This window comes from Lepidochelys olivacea (genome assembly GCF_965140295.1).
Source record: "Lepidochelys olivacea isolate rLepOli2 genome assembly, chromosome: 3".
NCBI classification, from domain to species: domain Eukaryota; kingdom Metazoa; phylum Chordata; order Testudines; family Cheloniidae; genus Lepidochelys; species Lepidochelys olivacea.
This window is the reverse complement of record NC_140413.1, coordinates 83,263,741-83,287,941: the sequence shown is the minus strand read 5'-3', so window position 1 is coordinate 83,287,941 and position 24,201 is coordinate 83,263,741. Positions and strand designations below refer to the sequence as shown.

The following is a 24,201-nucleotide window of genomic DNA, read 5'->3' as shown; positions in this document are numbered from 1 at the left end:
TCTCCAGGACGGGAAGCCCGGCCCGCTTCCCCACCAGCCAGCGTAAGTGCCCGCCCGGGCCTGGCCTGAACACAGCGCGTCCCACCCTGCCAGGCCACACCCCCGGCCCGGCAGCCCCGCCCCTCCACCCGGAGTCGAACCGCCACCAGCCAATAAGGTGGCTCGTCTGACCTAGCTCCGAACGTTGACATGTCTCCGGGCTCCACGTGACCCTGGTTCGCTAAATCGCTCCCAGGAGCCGCGGCTGTCGGCAGCCATGGGCCCGGCCGCGCGCCTGCTGTGTCTGCTGCTGGTGCCCGGCCTGAGCGCGGGGCCGAGCCTGGGGTCCGGCCGCCGCCCCCCGCCGCAGAGCGGCCCGAAGGGGTGGGCGCGCGGGGGCGGGCGCCGGCTGCTGTCCCTGGAGCTGCTGGAGGAGGCCGAGGACCTGTCGCTGGCCCTGCTGGGGACGGGGCTCCCCGGGCAGCTGCCGCCCGAGTGCCGGGAGCTCCTGGTGGGCTTCGCCAACAGCAGCGTGCGGCTCGCCGGCTGCCTGGTGCGGAGCGCCCGGCCCGTGCGCCTCTGCCAGAGCTGCTACCGCCACTTCCAGAGCGTCACGGAGCAGCTGGAGAACATCACCCGGGCCGTGGGGGTGCGTGCGGGGAAGGGTCTCGCAGGAGGGCCCGCGTGCGCGCGTGTGTGTGTGTGTGGGGGGGGTCTGACCCACAAGCCGCCTTGGGGTGCGGCTTAGCCAAGCCCCAGCTGGAGGTGGCCTCCCCCACGCTGTTGGAGAGAGGCAGGGTGGGGCAGTCCCTTGCCGCCTTCGCCAGGCCAGCTGGGAGACCGGCTGGCCTGTGACTGTGTGGAAATCAGGGAGGGAGGATAAAGGGGCTTCCTGGGTATCCCTTTGCAAATGACTCCCCAGCAGAAGAGGTGTCGAATGGATGCTCCTTCCCATCGGAGTGGGTGTTCCTGGCAGACTTATTAATGGAATCGCGTGTGACTGAAAAGAGGAACTCGTGGTGTCGAGCAAAATGGAGGCACAGACCTTTTAGTGTTATCAGACTTGTGTTCTATGCAGGGAAATAGCTCTTGGAGCACTAACTTGCACTGCCTGATTACTCATTGATATTGACCGTTCTCGGGAAATGCCCAATCTGCTGTATATGATTAATGACTTCAGGCCACATGCACACAATAAAATAGCAAAAGAACATCCACTACTTATTTGCCCTGTCACAAATTTAGAAAATATTTGATCCTTAAAGATCAGGGTGTTCTAGAATTTAGGGATTCATAACTAGCTGGGCCATCGGCTTCTCACGAATGCCTAGGAGCTCTCTTAGACATAAGTCATTGCTGCTTAAAGTGTTTTGCTCTTGTAAGCTTTATGCCCATTGCTCTCCTATGTAGGACTAAGTTCTCGTGTCTGAAAGGAGATGCCTGTTTCTTCTCTGTGCATTATATTGTGGGATTGTATTGCTTGTTTGTGTGTCTTTCCTGAATGTGAATACTTTTGCTTTCAGTATTAGGTTGTGTATTAAAGCTTACTTATTTTGATTTTGTACAAGAGATAGTATGTGCCCTCCCTTTCCCTTAGTATACGTAAAATTTACAATCTGATCTAGCTCCCAAACTCAATAATTCCACTAAACTCTCCTGTCTTCCCCTTACAGAAGGGCAAGAAAAAAGATGAGTATTGCAGTATGTTTGGAAGTTAACAGATCTGGGCTCTGAATGTTGCCACTAGTGGTAATATGGCATGAACAAAGCAGTGGGTCTCCGGTAACCTGGACTCAAACCACTTCTTTGGCTCTCAAAGTCATTACCTACACCTTTAATTCCACCAAGAAGTGCATACGTAACTGCAGCTTGGTGGAGCACTGTAAAGCTCCTCTTAATAAGCAAGCTGCCATATTGTGGATTGGCTTCAGCTTCTAAAATAGTCATCTTGTGGTGTAGCCCAAGTAAAGTGCAGGAGTCTTATCTCAGGGTGTGAAGGCATGTAGCATGGTCTGCATCTGAAGCAAAAGATCTTGCTTGCCAATGGAAAAATATCCAATAGCAAACCTGACTTGTCAATAATGGCTGCACACCATCAGTGGTGTTGATGTAACTTAGGCCAGTTCTTCCAGTTGCATTCGCCATCTTACTAATGTTGTGTGTTTGGTTTCTTAAAGCTGGACATTTGTTCACAACCAAAGGATGTTAATAGTTCTGCATCTTGCAAAGCGTTCTTTAACTCCGATAGTGTATCAACTTGTACAAATTTGACACATCTCTGAAAACGTGGAGTTTAAAGATGGGAAATCTAATGACCAATACTATCATTTTTATATGGGAATGCTGATAGTGGAGGGCCTCAAATGCCTTACAGATTCTATACATGCAACTCCACTAAGTCACTGCTCCCTAGCCATTAGTCAGTCAACCAGCTGCACAACTCTTCTGGGTAAAGGTGGGGTGCCAGGATAAACCATAACTCCGACAGTACTGGTACACCAGCTAGGATCATGTTTTTATCTATCTGCAGACTATTTGGGGCTAATTGAGTGTCCTCTGAAAGATCCAAATGTAACGAACTGCATGGTACTCAGTTTCGCTCTTTAAGAAGAATTAAAGGAGTGAGATGATCCTGCTGAAATTTGAACCAGTGGCTGCAGAAAGTAAAAATATTTTAAATCTGATGTTTAGAACTTTGTCATCCCTTCAATCAGTTGTCATCAACTGATGTGAGAAGTCAGGGGGAAAAAGAAGCCCAGTTTAATTCTGTGAATCTAGGTAACTTAATTTTTGTTAGTATCAGTGATTTTAAACCTTTTCCCCAAAGCTAAGTCTCCCATGGATTTGGAAGTTCAACTTTTAAGGAACCCTCCCGGAAGGTAGTAGGCCCCTGCTGTTTACACTTCCTCAGCATTTGCTAGGTCTTTTCTGCTTTCGTCCAGGTATGTACATCACCTAGTACAGTGGTTCTCAACCAGGCGTACGCTTATCTCTGAGTTCTGCCGGGGGAACATCAACTCATTTAGATATTTGCCTACTTTTACAACAGGCTACATAAAAAGCACTAGTGAAGTCAGTACAAACTAAAATTTCATAGGGATGGTGACTTGTTTTTCAGTAATAGTGTGCTTTGACACACTTGTGTTTTTTATGTCTGATTTTGTAAGCAGGTAGTTTTTAAGTGAGGTGAAACTTGGGGTACACAAGACAAATCAGGCTGAAAGGGGTACAGGAATCTGGAAAGGTTGAGAGCCACTAGCTTGGTAGGTTTGTGTGTGCATATGACAGTTCCCCGTAGAAGTTACCAGAAGTAGCAGTAATGGAAGTTCTGATGATCCTTAACCATTTAGCAAATCTTCCATTTTAAGAGGGAAAAAAATAGAATACATAGGGAAATAGATCTCTCCCAAACTTTTGTGGGGAACACCACATTTCAATAGAGACTCTTGTGTTACATATCCCATTCCATTCATGACCACTTGACATGTCTCTGTCAACTACAACAATTGCTTGCCATGAACAACAACTTTATGGCAGTATCTAAATCAACTTAGCAGCTGGGAAGCAGGAGCCAGAGCCATGTGTCCAGTTAGCTCTCCAGAGATCACAGTTTGAGAACCATGGGGTTGAAAGAAAACTGGTTTTGAAAAAGGGAAAAAATACGAAAGAATCTGACTGGACTTCTTTTGCAGTAAAGACTCCTAACTTAACAGTTATTCCTACACTTCTTTCCCATTCACTTCACCCTACTTCTTTGGTACTAAGCTCACACCCAGACTGCATTGTCACAGGAATTCCGCCACTATCTCTTTCCACTGTGATCCCTGAATATATTGGATACTTAGGTATCAAATCATGGTAGAGAGGAAGAAAAGGAATTTGCTATTAATAGCAATAAAATCTTTGCTTGCTGTAGCCATAGATAGTTTGTCATGACTCACAAAAAGGACGTCAGCTGTCTGTGATATGAGCCTGGGTGGTAGATGGATCCACTATATCACAAGAGGCACGTTGTAGCTTTTCTAGGCCAAAAAGTCAACTCTTGTTCATATTCTGGAAATAAAACAACGAGGAAAAGAGAAGAGGAAGTACGTAGTGTACATGTTTTTTTCAGGTGGAAAATCTGTTCTTGTATGAAAGGGTGGAAAAAAAAAACAACTCATTAGCCAAAGGCCAGTGACTAACTATGTTTAAACTTAGTGTCGGATTACAAGGGATACCTCATCACTCTGTGCTCAGCTGTGTAGAGCTTTGCTTTTTTCTCTCAGAGTTAGTCAATTTAAGGCTAAAGCCTTTTCCTGATACTGTTTATGTTGTTCTAGCTCAGGGGGCAGTCAATAAGGGGACTCTGGACCGCCAGATGCTTTGGAACAGACCCCAAAATCTTTATCTTCTTATTTAGTATCAATTTTTTTTTCCATTTTATTTTCTTCCCTAGAGCCTGGACCTTGACTATACCCTGACCACGAAATTTGGACCTTGACAAAAAATAATTGATTATCCCTGTTCTAACTTTTCCCAAATAACCTTTCCACACCATGTATCTATATGGTTGTGTGTGGCTCTGAACTGATTCGTGAACCAGCTACCCAGAAAAGCTTGAGTGTAAATACCTGGGCAGGGGCAGTCTTTGTGACTTGCACAGACCTAAGCAGGTGGTGGGCCTTAAACAAATAATAGGATTGGCATCTCTTATTGCAGATATCATGAGGCTGTCCTTCCAGGGGCTGTCTTCTCATGGCATTCGTAGCTAACTAGCTTGTATGTGTTTGGGAGAATTTGATGGGAAAGGCAGAGAGAGGATTCCTTGGTTATGGGTTCGACTCAGTTTCAGGTTAGTAGTGTGTGAAAGCAACTGCCATCAGATGTCTGTTTGGCCTGCATGAAAGCTAGTTCGTGTAGGGATGTTTCATCTCTTGCTGGGCTGCAGGTGAGCTAACCTCTCCTGCAGGTGGCTTATCCAGTTCAGGGTTGAGGCAGACAGGCTGTGATGAGACAGTAACTTGTGCTCTTGTGGCTGACATTGTACCTGCTAGAGCTGAGTGAAATAGTCCCACTGAACCTCAGACTCTCTTAAACAGGGCTTTGTTTGAGCTTTTGTGGACATAGTTTGATAGCACAGCAAGGGAAACTGCAGGGTCTCTAATCCTTAAACATCTCCTGGTGGGGTTGGGGAAGGTGCCCCCCTCTTTCTCCTAGGCTACTAGAGGGTCCCAGGTGGCTGCTCCTCTTCTCCCTCCCTCTTCAGGGGCCTGCTTGGTAGAGGCTTTTACATCCCAAATTCTGCAAGGCTCCCTACCCCCAAAACAGGGTAGCAGACATGTCCATGCTCCCTCTGCTAGCTGGCTGTGCTGAACCAGGGCTGAGAAGTTCCATAATTCTTAGCTGGAGTTGCTTGGGAACTCTGAGCGCCACAGAATATCCTCTAGGGCCGAGAGAAGCAATCCGTCTCTCTGGGTATGTCTACCCAGCCTTTTGGAGCCTGCGGGACCAAGCCTCCCAGTCTAGATTGACAGACTTCAGCTAGAGGGGCTGGTGCTGAGATCATAGCTGTGTTGACAGCGCTTTGAAGTTGCAGCTCTGGCTTTGAAGCCTCGGGATGGGGGTGGGCTTCAGAGCCCAAGCTCCAGCCTGAGCCCTGACTTCAAAGCGCTGTCTCCGCAGCTGTTTTTAGAGCACTAGCACAAGCCCAGGTCTGTTGACACAGGCTCCAGAATGCTGTGTAGATGTACCCACAGCTCAAGGTCTATGGGGTACGGAGGCTAGTGGGGAGGGTAGTTGTCACTTAGAACAAAAGAACGTGTTTCACTCGTTAAACATGGATCTTCCATTGTCAGTGTGTTTTAGTACTTTAATCAACCTGTATCTCTGTGTATCCAGCTGTTAGTTATATGGAAATGGTGTCTTGGCTAGGGTTGGGTGAGTGATAAATTATTGATCTTCTACCCCAACCTCAGCATAGCTAATTAAAAACCTTATTTTCATCAGCAAATGTTTGGTAGTCTTACTGACCCTCACCAGAGCTTGTACTCTATATGCCAGACCAGTCTTTGTGCTTAATCTGGTTTTGGACAAAAGCCGCTCGGGGTGAGATCTGTTCTGTTGCGGCTGGAAAATCAGCCTGGGGGTGCCTGGCTGATTCTGTCAGTCTGTGGTTTGGGGGTGGGGGCCGGAGACAAGAAATGATGTTCCCAGTCACTATTTTGAGTCTCCTTTTAAATGGCATGAAACCAGATATTTGCACACTTTAAAATACTATTTGGAGGCTTGACGCTCCTCTGGGTTTGCAGTTAGCAACCTCTGTATCAGAAGGCTCAGATGCATGCTAGGAGGGATTGACTCCTGGCGGAAGGCAGGTTGGGGTGACACAGGGCCAGGGGAGAGCAACTTGAGGACTCCAGAGGAGTCGTGCTTGCAGGTGTGCTAGATCAGCCAAGCAGGAGTTGTAGGCTCCTTGCGCCAATCGGATTTGTGGAGCTCTGAATGCTGGGTTATGCCAGCTTCCATCAGTATAACCCAGGATGGAATCTAACTCTGTAGCTGTATTATGGGAACACTCAGAGGGCCCATTGTGGGATCAGGGTCTATTATGCTAGTCGTACACATGCGTACTGAAAAGTGCCCCTGCTCTGGAAAGCTGTTGGTGTGCATGGTGCTGTTGGTGCCACAAGTACTCCTTTTCTATCTTGACTGAAGCTCCTGCTGTTCTCGTATTAAACCTTTTAAGAACTTACCTAAATCCCCAACGTGGTTATACCTCTCATCATATTTAACGTTTTTTTCTTAGTCCGTTGTTTGGAAAGACACTGGCTTTGCCCTGTCGGACTAGTTCTCGGCCTTTCTCGGGATTCTGACAAGGGATGTAAAACTGGCCACACTACTCCTGATGGGTGAAACTAACACGCTTAAAATGGCAGACTTGGCCTCCATGTCACCCGTTATCTGAAATAGTTCCAAAGTTGTTGCCATATGAATTCATCATACTGTGGGTTTTTTTTCTTCCAGAATTCTTCGGAGAGCAACTGTGCAAAAAGCCTCTTGATGTCTGATAGGGTACAACTAGTTGTGATCCTTTCGCAGTTCTTTAACAGTACTTGGGAGAAGGCCAACTGTGCAAGTACGTGATTTGTTCTGTCCTTTTCATGCTACCATTATGATTCAGACGACAGATTTAGCCTTGCCTTTAAAATTTCTCAGTTGATCAGAACTGAACAGCATTGATAAGATTAAGTTATTTAAATTGACAGAAACAAAGAGCTCTTTATTGATACATCCTGGGTACTTTTATTGTACAGGGGATACTGTTCAAAGTTGACAGATTCAAAAAATCAATTTCTTCTTCCCTTGCTTATCTAAACACACTAGAGTCCCCATACGAATATTCACCTTGCACGAAAGCCCCTGCCAAAATGACAGCTGCTTTACTCAAGGGGGCATGGGGAAAATAAGAGATCTATAAATACAGCAGAGCTGTAAAAACTGATGGTTTTTACTTACTCTGAATAAACCATGCTGGAGATCTGCTACAGCTCTGCTGTATTTATAGATCTCTTATTTTCCCCATGCCCCCTTTTTCCTACTTAAGTAGAAAATGTAACTTGAACTGTTTAATAAAAAATCAGTAAGGGTCAGATTCTGATACCCTTACTCATGTTGAATAGCATTGTGCTCCACAAGTAGTCACTCAGTGTGACGTGGGGTATCCGACTCTGGCTCTGAAATTCTGTGGACTGGTTCTGGCTGTAATATGTTGCATGCGGCTTCTTTATGGCCCTTAAACGCCACCACAGGAAACAGGAAAAATTCCCTTGGCACAGGAGCTGTACCCCGACCAGGGGAACATAGGTACTTGAACTAAGGGTGTGGGGGGTGCTGGCCTCTGGCTTGAAATGGTTTCCATCATATCCAGGGTTTACAGTTTGGTTCAGTGACCAGCACCCCCACTATACAAATGGTTCCAGCACCCTTGCATGGGAGGGCGCCAGAGGTTGGAGGGGTGGTAATGTAGAGCTGAGTGCTGCAAAGGATGTTGGGCTGCTACAGAGCCCATAGGTAGCCCCAGGGAGATTGGGTTCAGGCTAGCTCCAGTAGTCCCCAACATATGTTACTGGTTGCCACCAAAGTGTGTGAAGGAGAGGTAAAACAACCTCCAACTGCCCTCCCATCCTCAGGCTCTGCCTTCTGTGCTACGTCTCCCAGGAGGGGAGCATAGACTCTATCCCGTAATGCTTAAGATGTTCTCTCACTTCCATCCTTCAGGGAAGGTCACGTTTGGAGTCTGCCAACCTTCACAGTGTCCTTTTTAATGGAATGCTACGTAAAACTAGCAGTCCTAGTTTCCAAGGGTCTAATGGATCAGAATAGAAAAAGTGGAGTAGATGGAAGGAAAGAAATACCTGCAGGGACTAGAGCAGTATCTGACCAGGAGTGTTTCAGGAGCGCCCTGCAAGGCAGGTAAAATTGGCTTCCACTTCCTGACAAAATTGGTGCACGTTCTGTGACACTGCTTAGTGCATTTTTCAAAAGCATTTCCTTTTTTTTCATAAGCATAAAGATTCCCTCTATTTCCTAGCTGTCCCTTGTTTCAGCTACATGTCTGACACTTATACTTTCAAACAGTGCACACTAGTTCTGATGGGCAAAGTCAGACTTGCAGGGTGAAAAGTAAAAGCAGCGTCTTGTGTTATCTGAAAGCCCAGTGAGAGCTCAAATCCTTTCTTCAAAATGCTCTTGATAATGGTCTTTATTTTTTATTTAATCAAGGCCAATTAATTCTGAAATGTATCCTAACTGAAGAGAGAAGCCCGAGTGAGTTAGGATAGCAAATCTGAGACATCTGCATAACAGCAACCAAATAGGAAATGCAAAGCTGACTGAATTGGTTTTTATAATTGAGAGCTCTTGCTGTAAAGCTGTAGGACCGCCAAGGGACTTGTTGGCTGTAGATATAGGTTAGAAATAAGGATATCTTGATTCACGTATTTTTTTTTTCTTTTTGACAGATTGTTTGAAGAACAACAGTGAAGGGCTATCAAATAGTACAGCAGAGTTCCTGGACTTATTCAATACAACACTGATGTGCTTCGAACGTAACTTCCAGGTATCTTTGCTGTGTATCTGAGGGCAGCACTGAGCCCTCTTCTTGTATAGTAAAATATCTTCTTTTCACAGAACAAACTGCAGTGGATACATATTGAGCAACTGCAATTGACAAATTCTGAAGCAGTTTAGGCAGATAGAACAATTATCTATAAAATGCAGATGTTCACAATTGAGAGCACAAAATGTATTTTAATTGATGCTCACCTTGACTCTGTCTTGTATGCAATTATAGTGCCATTTCATATTGGGATTTCTGGATTCACAATAGCTGATAATTATATAGTAAGAGTCACGTAGTCTCTGCATACAGTAAGTCACTTTTCCTAGTTCCTTCTGGAGTTATCATTGCGTGACTTAACAATGTGGCTCCTTATATCATTATTTGGTTGTATTGTAGATTAGTCCAAAAGGGCCAGCTACCTGAAAACACTTCTTAAGACTCCTATCCATTAAGGTTATGAACAATTAAAACTTTTGCAATTAAATATCCCTCTTTGTAAAATAAATGTGGTAATTATCTCCCAAGAAAAGTGTATCCAAATAATTATGCATCAAAATTTTGTAAATTATGCTAAATTTAATCCTAAAACTAAATCAGATTATGCAAAAATATTCATAAATTTGATTAAGCAGTTAATCAATAAAAACTGTCCAAAAGGATAACATTCAAACTAAAGTTCTTGGTGCAGAATAAACATGTGGATCTAGAAGAGGATCTGTGGTTACAATATGCTTTGCAGCCCCCCTTACTGGTGGGCTAGCTTTCCCTGCTTTTTTGCTTGCCAGGCAGATCTTGCCCCCCACTGTAGTGATTTATAGGGCATTTTTTAACTTATGTAGTGCCATGATCAAATCCATAGACTTCTAGAAATAAGATTTGTGCTCCTTTAATAAGGTAGTTGGTTGTACACCAGCATAACACACTCTCCTATGTTGTTTCTGAGTGTCTTACAATTTTGTATAAATCCAAGCAGGTAGTAAAGATTCACTTTGGTTCTGTCCTCTAGCCCCGCTTCACAGACAGGTGGGGAAGCTGCGCCAAAGATGTTTTTAGCATTTCAGTCTGGGGGGTGGGGTGTATGGTCTATGCTCATGCTTAACTGTTGTGGAAGGAACAGGTGCTGAGAGAGACTGGTCTCCTGTTGTTCTCGCTGTTGGTGGTTCCTGAGATGTGCAGCCTTTATAGTAGGTCTTGGCAAGGGGAGAGAGCTTGGGCCTGGTCAACAGAGCACTTTAAAGGCAAGACCTGGACCATGAACTTAATCTAGTAATACTTGGGTAGCCAGTGGAGTGATTGCAGCATTGATGTGTTCTTAATGATCTGTGCTGGTCCGCAGGTAGCCTGGAGTTTCTTCAGTGCCTGCAATTTCATTCCTACTTTATGGAGATCATAATTTCAAGGATTACCGTGGTCAAGTCTGTATCTGTTAGGATGGGGCATCATCTCCTGGCTAGCTGACGGTGTTCCTAAAAACTGTTGCTGTTTGAGTATTGAATATTGCTGAGACATTGAGGAGGACCAAAACTAGAAGGCCCCTTTACAATCTTCACCATGGGATGATCTTAAGGAGTTGGCTAAATCATGGAAATGTTGCCTTCTGCCCTCCAACCTCACCATTATCTTGCCTAGGTTTAGCTTCAGAGAGTTGCCTTTCGTCCAGGTGTTGATCTGATTTGCCAATAGTAGAGCTGCATATGGGGCTTTCATGGTAGATGAAAAGGAGATGAACAGCTGGGTGTAATTTGCATCCTGCTGATGTTTTAGGTCAAGGTGTCTTATAGTCTCTCCCAACAGCTTGTTGTAAATAATTGAATAGGATGTGGGAGAAAATGAAGCTGTGTGGAATTTGTCCCAGTGCTTCCTCACAGCCATCTCTGCACATTACTGTTTGTTCCTCGTAGGTCTCTGTGGTGAGCCCTCCACACTGTCAAGGGCTGAAGTGATCGAGACAAATGTGTGGAGGTTGCCTATTTTCTGTGGCTAAGAGGAGATAATCTACTGTTGTGACCATGACCATTGCTGAGCCAGAGCTGGGAGTAAAGCCCAGTTGGGAAGGATCTAGGATGCTGACAAAGGTTGGGTGTAGTTGGTGATGGTCCTTCACTAGCTTCCCAGCTCCCTGGCTCAGAAATGGGAAATTGGAGGTAGCCTGTGAAGTTGATCATACAAGAGTTTGCTTTTTGAGTGCTGGATGAAAAGTGATGTTTTAAGGTGGATAGTAGCCAGGTCTCTTCTGTAAACTCTGGCTATTGTGGGTTCTGTCATTATGCCTCCGTGACGAGGCTTAAAAAAATACAGAAGAATCTAGACATCTTATAATTATCTTCCCCCATCCTCCCCCACAACCCACCCAGGTCATCAGAATTTTCAGGGAGGTGAAACTGCTACTACAGTAAAACTACGTGACTTTCCTGTGTTTTTTATCTGAAATCCATAAAGGATGAAATTCACAGTTAAGCAAACTTCCATTGGGTTTCCTAGTAGGAGGAGAGATGATCTTATATCCTCTCAGCATAGGCTGGGATATATAGTTCCATTGTATTTGGGTGCCCAACTCCTTTAGCCTCTTTTGAAAATCCCAATAGTGTTTTTAAGGGACTGTGTTTTAAAATATGATCCGGATTCTTGCTATTATTTACTACATAGATTGTAAATGCGGGACAGGAGCAGTGGCTATTGAAACTCAAAATAATTAGGCCAAATTAAAATACCTATTCACTCCTCCTTCCTGTGTGGCATATTCATATAGACCAATGAAAAATAGCCAGCTGGCGGGAGAAGCACACCTGTGTTTCCAAGGCAAACTTGGTATTAACAATCCTTGTTTTGTTTTTATTCTAGACCGGGGTGGGCAAACTTTTTGGCCCAAGGGCCACATCTGGGTGGGGAAATTGCTTGCAGGGCAGGGGGTGTGGGGTGCGGGAGGGGGCTTAGGTCAGGGGGTGTGGGGTGCAGGAGGGGGCTCAGGGCAGGGGGTTGGGGTGCAGGAGGGGTTCAGGCTTCTGCCTGGCACCGCTTACCTAGAGCGGCTCCAGGGTGGCAGCGGTGCACACCGGGGCCAGGACAGGTTCCCTGCCTGCCCTGGCCTGGCCTGGCCCAGTGCTGCGCCATTCTGGGAAGCGGCTGGCACCATGTCCCTGTGCCGCCCCTGGGGCGGACACAGGGCTCCATGTGTTTCCCTTGCCTGTGGGTACCTCCCCCGAGGCTCCCATTGGCTGCAGTAACTTGTTCCTGGCACACAGGCACACAGGCAAGAGTGGTGTGCGGAGCTCTCTACCCCTCCTCACCCCTATGGGCCCCAGGGATGTGGTGTGGCCGCTTCCCAGAGTGGCGCAGCACCACGGGGGTGGCAATCGGGATCCGGCCCGCGGGCGGTAGTTTGCCCACCCCTGTTATAGACAGTCAATAGTTTCAAAATACATCTTTTCGGGGAAAAATAAGATCAACTTTCAATTCACTGTGAGCTTTATTTATATAAAATGGACCTAAATCCCTAAATTTCAGTGTAACACTTTAGGATGTTAATATTGTAGATTTTGGTTCAAGTTCAGCTCTAGTTTTTTAAAGTTAATTTTATATTGTTTAAAAATCTAAATACGTGCTGCTTATAATTTTAGGGGCAATCCATCAGTCTTGTATCAAGCAACCACACAGAAGTATGCAGAAACTGCAATGGAACTTACAGAAACCTGAATACCATGTATAACAAAATGCAAAAAATGACTGGACTGGGCAGCCACTCAGAACACAGAACACACTTGTGCATTGATGTGGAAGATGCAGTGAGTATACGTATTTGCTTCTGGATCTTCTTGCCTAGCTAATATCCAATGGGTGGGTAGATAAATCTGAAGAGCAATCTTCAGTGGTCCCTTAACTGTTTTATATTGTTTTCTCTTGGCACCACTCTTGTCCTTTCAGCGGTGGAAGCTGCTTTCATGAGCAATTTCTTTAGTGAGCTATTGTCACACTGCACCTACCGCTTTGTGCTGTGACTTCCTCACGTCTCTCAAGCTAAGGAGGGGTCAGGCTGGGTTCTGGTCAGTACGTGGAGAGAAAACGGTTAAAGAACACTTAAATACTTCAGGAAACAGTGTTGGCGACCCAGTAGGTTGCACTCTGAGTTAATACTGAACCAGGGCCCCCAGGGTACTCCATGATGTTGCTGTTCATTTGGATGAGATATAAAATAGAGGTCCTGACTGCTGCGGGTCATTAAAGACCTTGTGCTACTCCTGAAGAGGAAGGGGTCTAACCTTGATGTCCTGACATATTTCAGCTTGGGCAGTTGAAACTTTATTTTTGTCTAAGAGATTTTGTGAAGGGAATATTCCACTCCCTATCTCAAATGGGGGTTTGGGGGCTGGGAAATCCCTTTAATCTTTGGCTTTTATCTGACACTTCTTGCTAAATTCCAGTTAATGTTTCCAGTTAGTTGCTTCCTAACTACAGCAGCTGATTATTGGGCCAGGGAATAGTAGCAAGTTTTTAATGTATTTAGCTGTCTCTCAATGTGATTTTTAGCAACTGGGAAGAAGGAGGGTTAGTAGCATGTGATCAGCCAGCTTTCCATGAACCACCAGTAAGTGCTCTAAGAATCACAGTGTGGGAATCACTGCTCTAATAAATGTATTGGGTGGGAGTCAATGGGAGGTTTGCCATTGATTTCAGTGGGGCTAGGATTTCACCTTTGTCTAATTTTTTGAGGGGAGATATTTTAAATGGCTCTTATTCAAGTAGATATTATGGTTTAAAGGTAATTAGGTGGTCTTGCTATACTGAATTTTGCGATGTTCAGTAAAACAGTGATGCAAGCCAAGGAATGTGTTGCTCACCATGGTCGTTTTCCTTTTAGATGAACATTACACGAAGGCTTTGGAGTAGAACTTTCAACTGTTCTGTCCCATGCAGTGATACGGTCCCAGTGATTGCAGTTTCTTCATTCATTCTCTTTTTACCAGTCATTTTTTACCTTAGTAGCTTCCTTCACTCAAAGCAGAAGAAACGTATACTCATTCTGCGTAAGTAATGTTGTCAGAACTTTACTTACAGAATGCGGGAGCACAAGGAATCATCTTGGGCACTCTACTTGACCAACGTACTTGGTATGGGGTCAGGCAATTCTGTCACTGTGCCTGCAGCAGTGGGTGGGAGCTGGTGTTGACTACTTGTCCTCTTGGGGACTGCCTTTATCACTTGAAGAGCCGTAGAGGGTGGGAAAAGTAGGTCCTTAGCCATGCTTCTCTGTTGAAAAGGAAAACCATGATGTTAACGGAACACTGTTCAATAGTACGTGCTCAGTTAAACTGAGTGAGTGGGGAAACTGATGGTGGGAGTCTTTTTTTTTATTTTTATTTTTATTTTCCTTCTAGCCAAGCGTATCCAATCAAATGCCAGTCTTGTGAACATCCAAGAAAAATACAGCTGAGCTGCAACACAAAACCAGAAAACCACAACTGGGTATATATTGGGTACAATTGTGGTGGAAGGAGGACCGCACAAAAGAGGAGTTAATTACGGTTTAGTGTTGCTCTGTATCATTATACAAGTTAAACAAAATACTGTCTGACTCCTAAACGGGTATATTAACAAACATGACAAGGCAGGGCTATGAGACGCAGTATGGACTTCTGATTTGAAAAATAAGTTAATTCTTTCCAGACTAGTGCTGAAGCTGGTTATTTTCTGATTCTTTGATTGCAGGTTTTTGTACCTTTTATCAACAGAATATGTACTTCTCCTGTATGTTTTTCCCTTTATATTTAATTTTCTATATTGACTCCATAAAAATCTAGTATGACAGTTGTGTTTATTTCCAGGCATGTTAGTACAGTCTGAGATGTGATCATCTTTCCGATGTGGTTCTTATGAACTAGCAAAGCTTAATATAATTTGTTTTGGTTTAATTCAGTATCAGAATTAGAACATTTCAAAGTAAAAATGCCATCTTACCACCTTTGGGTAGACTTGTACTACAGGTTTCAAAAACTAGCCCCCTTACATAGCATCTCTTGATAGACACAGTCATGCTGCTTAGTTCATTTTAGTGGTGTCTTTATTATTTAAAAAAAAACAAAAACATGAGAGATGCAAGGAAAATGATAAATTTCTGGCAATGAATACAGCAGATCTGCCAGTGCTGGACATTAATAGTAATTTCAGAAAATGTACCATATTAGCACATATTTGGGCACTTGCACGCTTAAACCACTAAGTCATTGCTTTTCAAATGGTTAGAGGCTTATTTTTAGGTATGATGCATATCTGTATGTGAGGCCAGATGTCTTTGTGTTTGTCCCTTACTTCACTTACGTGTTTAATTTCTTTTATATATAAAAAATATTTTAAAATGGTAACCTGAGGTAAAAGTCACTGGAGATGCTGAATTGTGCTTGGATTAGAACTTCCTCTGGTTTAAGATACAAATGGGTTTACATGAAAAAGATATATTTTAGTAGTGACTAGGGCACAGGTGTTCTATAACTTCAGAACTGGCATAAAGTGAATGTGCTGTGCCTGGATCTTTGACTTACTCTATCCAAATTTGCAATCGGTACTTCCTAGAAATTTACTGGAGATGAGGTCCATTTAGTAGATTAAAATAAACTCAACCTCTGTAGGAAGTTGTAGAGCTGAAGCAAAAGGTCACAGCATTGTTATTAAAGTTGATGGGACTGTTGAAAGGACACCATTCTAAAGATGTGTTAATACAGGATATCCAGGCTGATAAATCCTAGGCTTATATTTTTCTGAATTTTCTACTACAGTAAAATGAAAAATTTCAGTGTGGTTGTAATGAGGTTGGAGGCTTCACTCTGATATTAAACCCATCCCATACTACAACTTTAAGACTAAAGGGACACATCAACTGGGAAATCACATTTCTTTTTGAAAATGTTATGCCTATGATTATTCAACAACTGATAAGTTAGCAATTTGTTTCTTTAATTTAGCTTGTCTTTTGACAGCACTTTTGTGTTTAGTTAGTTTCACTGTTTTGCCTCCATAGCCAATTAATCACTTTTTTCCCTTGCCCAAACAAACATCAGCAGGGGAGCAAAATAATCTTAAAGCACTTTAAATTGTGTGTGTGTTTTTTTTTTTTGTTTTTTTTATTTTAAATTAAGGCATACTGTCAGTTTAAAAAGAGAACCAAGTTGATAATGTCTCAATATTAAGTAACATAATGTGTTAACATTTGGATATCCATACAACTGCTTCCTGGTATTTTGTGAGTAGGAAGTATCTCCCTCTATTAATCACATGAATCGCCTTGAATGATTGGTTTGGTTTGTGTTGAAAGCCTAAATAGGGTTGGATTTCCTGTCTGAGGAAATATATTTTTGACACTTTGGTCTGCTATAGATAAGGTGTCAAAATAGTAGACGAATATATTTATGTTGCTTATCAGATGAAGTTATCTTCATAGGGCAGAGGGGAAAATTGCCTTTGTTTTAAATGGCTATTTTTACATCTGTTGTGCTCAAATTTCAGCTTACTGGGCCTTATTCAACTGCTGTCCTAATAGCATTCCTTTGATTTTGAGGCATCATATGATTGCTTTGCACAGCCCTCAGTCTTCCATTCATGCAGATAAAACCAGTTTGTATGTGCAGAGTTATAGAATGATAGCTTTCATACCGTAAGCAGTGGCTTTTTGAGCACATTCAAATTAAGTAGGTCTGAAAGTCATTACACTTGGATATGGTGGTTAAGCACTTTATAAAAAAAAAAAAAAAGCAGCTTTTGTTTTTTCCTGGCTGCTAAGCCAAATGAAAGTACTCGTGATTTTTTTTTTCAAGCAGCAGCAAAGTTTACACTCTAGAAATAATTTATATCCTACGTCTTCTCAAATGTCAGTTTTTCCTTTTTGTTCCCTTGTAATGCTAGCTTTCCTTACATGTTTTTAAGAGTACAGTATTTTTCATATAAAATGCATTGGGTCTTGTTCATATTCTGATGTTTATGTAAATGCTTACAGCCTCCTGTCCCTAAAGGAAATGGTGGTGGTGCAGAAAACATGCAGAAAAAATCTTAACTTTATTTGGCTGGTAATTTTTAACCTTCGTTTGCCATTTTTATGACTGTATAAGATATACTTAAAATCTTTCTTTGAAATACCAGTTTGTATTTTTGGTACAAGTGAATGTTTTTATTCTTGGGTAGCATTATCTATTTTTGGATTAGAAAACCTGTATACACTGAAAATGAACAAATATTGTATTGAATAAATGTGTATAGAATTGATTGCGCTTGATTGTCCCATTTTCAGTATTGAGATGCTTCGCCAATGCTGTTTTTAATGAGTGGTGGGGAAAGGATGGGACAGGATGGCCCAAGTAATAAAATTCTCAATTTACTACACTTTCCTATTATGGACTTGTTTGAAGCACTTGGTTACTATAGAAACCGAATGCAGGTAAATAGATAGTAAATGCAACTTCACAATGTTGACATTTATTGTTAGTACTTTGTTCTAGACCTGCAGCCAGTTATTATACTTAGTTATATAACTTAGGACTGTGCCTAGTTCTACTCTGACCAAGAGGGTGGACTTCCTTAGAGTTTGGGTGAAGTCTGTAGGATGGCTCTGTTGGCTGCAAAGGGCTTTGAATCAGGCCCTTGTTGCATGAGGAAAAAGGGGATACTGGGAAAAATTGATCTAGTTGTTATTGGAGAGTTTCTGGGATGAATGATATACATGTGGAAACTTCCTTAGCTTTTAAGCTTTAATTGAAGGGGCAGGGTGTGGAAACCTTACCAAAGAGTCATGTCCCTTCATGCACCACCCCCCTCCCCCCCCAACTTTCCAGTATTCTAGTTAAATGCAAACACAAATAGTCCTTTCTCTTCCTCTCCCTCCACTTTCTTCTTTTTACCTTATAAAGTTTTACATCTTTCTTTGCGGGTCCCCTCTTAATAAGTGAATTACTATAGGTTTACAAATGTAGGTTCTTGCTGCTGGTGGAGACAAGGAGAGTGGGAGTGAACATGAACCGTGATTGTTTTATTTTGTCAGGATTTCTTTTGGTACCATAGGCCAGTAATGCAGCAGTCAAGCTACTCCTGTTTATAATTGGCATTCCTGTTTTGGATCAAGAGCCCTGAAACCTCCAGCACAACAGGGATTTCAAAGCAACCATTTAGTACTGAGGTTCCAAGTTCATTAAAAAAACAATTTTTTAAATTTTTTTTCTAACTTTTTGTGTGGTCAGAACTCTTTAACATTGTCACTAGGCACCTATTTTATTACAAAATTACTTTAGAACGGTGCCGTTTTATGTCTGGAACTCACTGTCCAGTGAATCAAGTGCTCTGATCTGTCTTTGAAAAACAAAATGTAGCTCTTACTTCATAGCAATGATGTACTTTAAGTGGAGCATTATTTCAAGGGGACTGTTGTACCTCCGTGTAGTTTCAGAAGAAATTTGAAGTCATTTGCCTGTAATCTTATAATCATGTTATAGGTGTGTATATATAAATTGGAGTTTATTGTCTTAGATTCTTTGATCCTGCCACTTTTTTTAATCACTATGTTCCCTTTGCCTTCAAGTGATCACAGTCACCTGGCATCACCTTCTGGGAATGGGCACCTGCCTGCCCTTGCGTCTTTGACAGAGTGCCCCAGGCCAAGAATCATCTTAGTCTGTTTCTGCCTCTTGCCACCAACCAGTTTTTTGTTCTCTTTTTGCACTGAGAACTGATCTCCCTGGCTGTCCCAGTAAGGTGTCAAATTCCAAAATCTTTAGATGTACTCAGATTCCTAAATAAAGGTTAAAGTAAATGGCATAAAACCACATTGTGTCTATACTAAGGTCTGGATAACAGTATTGCTAGATAAGGTAAAATCTTGCTGTTATGGATTTAAGCAGGAATAAAATGTGTGTATTCTCAGAGCTCGTTTTTTCTCTACCCTCATTATTTATATTGGGTAATAATAGAGGCCTTGGCCAAGTCAGGGCCCTGTTGTGCAAGAGCCTGTTTATAATGGATAGTCCCTATCCAAAGAGCTTAACAATCAATGCCTGTTTCTGCAAAAGCTTAAGCACCTGCTAACTTGAGTCATGTGAGTAGTCCCATTAAGGATGAGATGCAGCAGGTATGTGAAGACAAGCAGGGGTAGGGTTAACCCTCATAAGCAGGTGTGGTGCATACAGATGTGCAGAACTTGTATATACAGCAAGTGAATTTTTCAATTCCTGTTTTATGTATTTAGAGGGGAACAGAAATGCTCTCTGAACTGTTTAAGGTCTCAAATCCTTAACAGAATATATACTTAAAAATGACCAAAGAAAACCGTTTCCTCCTAGCTAGCTACCAGGATCTAAATTCAGAGTTCTGCCTTCCTGCTTAGAAAACTTGATGGTGTTATCAGCACCAAGGACAATGTAAGGGATCCAGGTTGTGGAGGCATTGGTGATAGCCTGAGACACACACAAGCCTGGGTGCCAGAATTCTGGTTCTAACAAGTTACAAGCTTTACGTTTAACACTTTTTTCAATATAATTGCTTCCAATGTTCAGTCTAGACATGTATTCTGTTATTGGTTAGGGATTTGTTAGCTTGAGTTACTTGACAAACGTTATTCTCAATATCTTGACCAATATTCCTCATCGTTCGTGTTGCCCAAGTACGGAGTCAACCAATTTGTGATAATTGAGTCTTTTCCGGTTTTGAGCTGGTATTTTCTTGGCCAGTGTCAAACCTGTTTGTGCTTTTACTAATCTGTATATTAGGCATCATGCCAAGAATACAAAGTTCATTGGGAAAAGGGATCTGAATGATCAGCAAAGCTATGATACTTCTAATCGGAATCTGTGGATAACTTCCCTCCCATCTTTTTATGGTGAATTTTCCTTTCTCACTTAGATATTTCCAGCAACCGTAACCAGGTAACTCAAAGTATAAAACAATTTGTGTAATATATTTTAGTGTATCCTAGCTTCACACTGCCCTGTGTAAAGGGTTCAGATATTATGTGAGTTGAGCCATTGAATTTTCATAGCATTCTGTAGCTGTGCCTATAGCTACTTTCTTTGGCAGCAACAACCAAAATAATTTATTACTGCAGCACCCGATCAGGATAGGGACTCAGGCTGTAGCCTGACAGTTTAGCCTAATATAAGGCAAGGTGCTACAAGAGGAAGAAACGGACAGGAGGGTATGATAGTGCTATGAAGAGGATAATGGTGACAGGAGTATGCGAATATAGACTGTGTAAAGGCATAACTTTTCATAGATACTAAGGTCGAAGGGACCATTATGATCATCTAGTCTGACCTCCTGCACAACGCAGGCCACAGAATCTCACCCACCCACTCCTGCGAAAAACCTCTCACCTATGTCTGAGCTATTGAAGTCCTCGAATCATGGTTTAAAGACTTCAAGGTGCAGAGAATCCTTCAGCAAGTGACCTGTTCCCCAGGCTACAGAGGAAGGCGAAAAACCTCCAGGGCCTCTTCCAATCTGCCCTGGAGGAAAATTCCTTCCCGACCCCAAATGTGGCGATCAGCTAAACCCTGAGCATATGGGCAGGATTCACCAGCCAGATACTACAGAAAATTCTTTCCTGGGTAATCAAATGTTTTTAGTTTCTCTCTTCAGAGTACAGGTTATTAGTAAAGTAGACATCAGCAGTCTTTACAGGCCATCTGACCAACCTATAGCTTCAGCATAGTTTCTGGCATGATCTATGCACAGGCCTGAGTGTCAGCCCCTTCTGTGATCTAGTCCTAGCTGACTTCCTCTGGGGGCTTGGAGAGTCACTTAACTATCACCTGAGTAAGCAGATACATGTCTCAGGTGAGTTACAAATATCTCACGAATTGAATTGTATGCTTATATGTAAATCAAGCTTTTGCTTGCATACTTTGTTGTTGTTGTTACTAGCACAAAATATGCCAAAGCTTTTCCCTATTGCTGCCTTGCTTCATCTTACAAGGCCTATTAACTACATACCTCGCTTCCCCCCACCCATATAGTGATGTAGTGGGGAGGGGAAAAACATGACATGGTGAACATCATCACTTACTAGATCCCAGTCCTCCATCTCCTGTCTGTTTTGTCTCTTTAGTCTCAAAGATCATTGGGATGAGGTCCTTGTTTCTGTATTCGTAAAGTACATAGCACACTTTACACTTTATATACTTCCCGGGGAGGAAATTAAGACAGAAATTGTGGTATTTTTAGTATGTGTGATAGATTTTTCCCAAGGGTGCCACTTGAAACTGGGGTACCACTGAGCCTGCCTGACTCACCAGCTTGGGCTCCCTTTAACTGTTCTGCTATGACAAGCTGCAGACTCGTTCCTGGTCTCACACTTTCACCAGCATACATACAGGTAGGGGGACACCCAGCTGTTGTAACATGCAAACAGGCTTTCTGACTAGCCCCTGCATGGGAAGGCTTCAGTTAAGGAACTGCCTAGATACTCAAGTACAATCCCCCCTGAGTGCAAACCCAAAATTACACCGCTTTGTGCTGTACAGCATAAGCTTATGCAATTCGTTCCCTCCCTCAATGTGAGCGATATGTAACAGCTTTTTGCCCACCAGTTATGAATGCTACACCCTGGGTTAAGACCAAACAAAACAAATTTATTAACTACGAAAGGTACATTTTAAGTGATTGTAAGGGATAGCAAACAGATCAAAGCAGATTACCTACCAAATGAAACAAAGAGGCAAGCTAAGCTTAATATACTAAAGAAACTGGTTTTAACTAGCAAATTCTCACCCTAAATATTGTTTTTAGGCAGATTGGAGAGGTTCTTGAAGACAAGCTGCTCTTGCTTGCAGCTTAAAACTCCAGGTATTTCTTTCACAGGTCAGACACCCTCTAGCTTGGGTTCAGTCATTTCTTCCCCAGTTCAGTCTTAGGTGTTTAAAGCAGTCATCTTGGGAGGGGAGACAGTGAAGAACGAACCACGATTATGTCACTCCCCTGCCTTAAATAGCTTTTACATATGGTGGGAATCCTTTGCCTTCCAGTGTGATTCTCACCCTCGGTCAGTGGAAAAGTACTAATTTTATCATGGAGTCCAGTATCAGGTGACATGATCCTGCAGCTATAACTCAAACTCTATTTGCAGGGTCTACAGGAAGGCTTTCCAGAAAGGTGGGAGATTAGCATCTCCAAAGAGCTATTGTTCTTTCTAAAGGCCCTTTCCAGCCAGCAATCTAGACTGATTGCATTCTGTCTAGTGGGTGTTCCCCAGGTGTAAACACATCTGTAATTGCTGCACAGACAATATTCCCAACTTCAGATACAAAAATGATACATGAATACAAATAGGATAATCATATTCAGTAAATATAACCTTTCCAGTGATATCTCTCATGACCCATTTGCATAGAATACATTTCAGATATGCGATAGTCACATCATAACAATATCTTATGAAGAATATGGGGGTGTAGTGTCACAGTATGAACCAGAAATTATGTAACTCCACTCTAGAAATGGTCTAAGTGGAAGCTGCTCTTAGTTTCTTAACTGTATCTAACAGAATTCTGAAGTGGCAAGGGTATGATCTATATAGATATAACTATAGGCAGACGATGTGAGCTAAGTGGGGTCAGAGTTAAGGTGGCTTTGTGGAAGCTTAAGTATGAATTTCCTAACTTTCTAATACTGTTGGGCAAGGTGAGGGGAGTTGGCTTGTAACAACAAATAGTAATTTTGTTTAGTTTTTTTGTTTTAATTGGCAAATGGTCTTTTAGAAAGTAACCTTTGAGTTTGGCTTGCTGTGTTCTAAACAATATGCAATGGGGATTAACCTTAGGAATTTAAGAATACAACACAGTGGAAATGGCCTGCCATTAGTTGGGTTTGGGCTTTTTCCTAATATGCAGCTTCCTAGAAAATGTGCATGAACAAAATCTGAATCATAAAGTGGCAAACACACAAAGTTTTCAGAGTAAACGTTGCTGATTCAGACTGTGACAGAAATTTGCATCAAGTATCCGTGTTTAAAAAAATCCTAAATAATTTTGAGTTAATGAGTCAGACTGGAAAAGTCTTTTCAGATTCAGTGAGTGTTCTGAAATCTTCACCTATCCTTGTGTGAAGTGCAAATATCGGAAAGTTATTTCAATTATTTAAGAAAAGACCACACTTGCTAATAACTCAGTAAAGCTTTAACTTAAATATTGAAAATTCCACTCTGGTGCCAGCACAGTAAGTATCATGGATTGCTGCAATTAAAACCAGGGCCTTAAGTTATTCATAATACTCTTTCTGGGCAGCATTCCCACCTGCTTAATCTTCACTATACAGGCATTTATTAGAACTGACTGTTGAAAAACGCCAAGCTAAATCGGACATGAAAAAAATCAATATGATTCCCTAAACTGCTTTAATATGTCTTTCCTCTTCCGTAATCCCACGCATTACTGATTTATTTGCCATAATGAACATGCCATTCAACTGAAACAAGATTAGCTTCTTAAACCACAGTATTAAGCACAGAGCAACTTTAATGCTGCTTTATGTTTCATTGTAATGCTCAGCAGTTAAACTATACGAGTGTTGTCTCTTTCCTTCCTCTGTAATAAAAAGAGTTTGTTTGAGGATTACAAATTGCTCCAGCGTGTTATTTTTTTAGATCATATGAAGCAGTAAATTTGCGTATACGTTCAAATGAGGCAACCCTCCATCCAAACCTAGTTGAACTGAATTGCTGAGAAGAATTGGCATACAATTTATTATATTCTCTGCAGAATTTTCAAGAGTTAACAGTGATGTAAATGGTTTACATCAAACTGATCTCTGGTAACACTAAGGGGCAGCTAATAGTGCACAGAATATTATCCTGGATTTTATACAACCTTTTGTTTAGAAATTGAGAAACTGTCATTTAAAAATGTCTGCAATTTATTGTGCTTCAGGAAGTGTGCGATACAATCAGAGCAGATATATCTATTCAGAGAGTGGTACAATGATCATTTCAGATACACATGCCTTCAAGATGTAATATTACTGTGCACTGTACATGCAGTGAAGTTATGTTTTGCAATGCCATGATGCCAACAACTGAAGAATGACTTCATTTCACAAAACACAAGAGAGTGGCCCAAATCCACAGAAGTCAGTGTACTATATTTGAAGTGAGTAATGCC

The 24,201-nt window shown here is 42.4% G+C and overlaps 1 protein-coding gene across 1 annotated transcript; it reads left to right on the top strand.

The window, feature by feature from the left end:
• Positions 1 to 187: 187 nt before the first annotated feature.
• Positions 188 to 17,495, top strand: OSTM1 (osteoclastogenesis associated transmembrane protein 1). Its single transcript, XM_084622969.1, has 6 exons — positions 188 to 628; positions 6,985 to 7,096; positions 8,982 to 9,079; positions 12,700 to 12,864; positions 13,938 to 14,103; positions 14,455 to 17,495. The coding sequence occupies exons 1-6, from the start codon at positions 257 to 259 to the stop codon at positions 14,508 to 14,510; spliced, it is 969 nt and encodes a 322-aa protein (XP_084479095.1). The 5' UTR covers positions 188 to 256; the 3' UTR covers positions 14,511 to 17,495.
• The last annotated feature ends 6,706 nt before the right edge of the window (positions 17,496 to 24,201 follow it).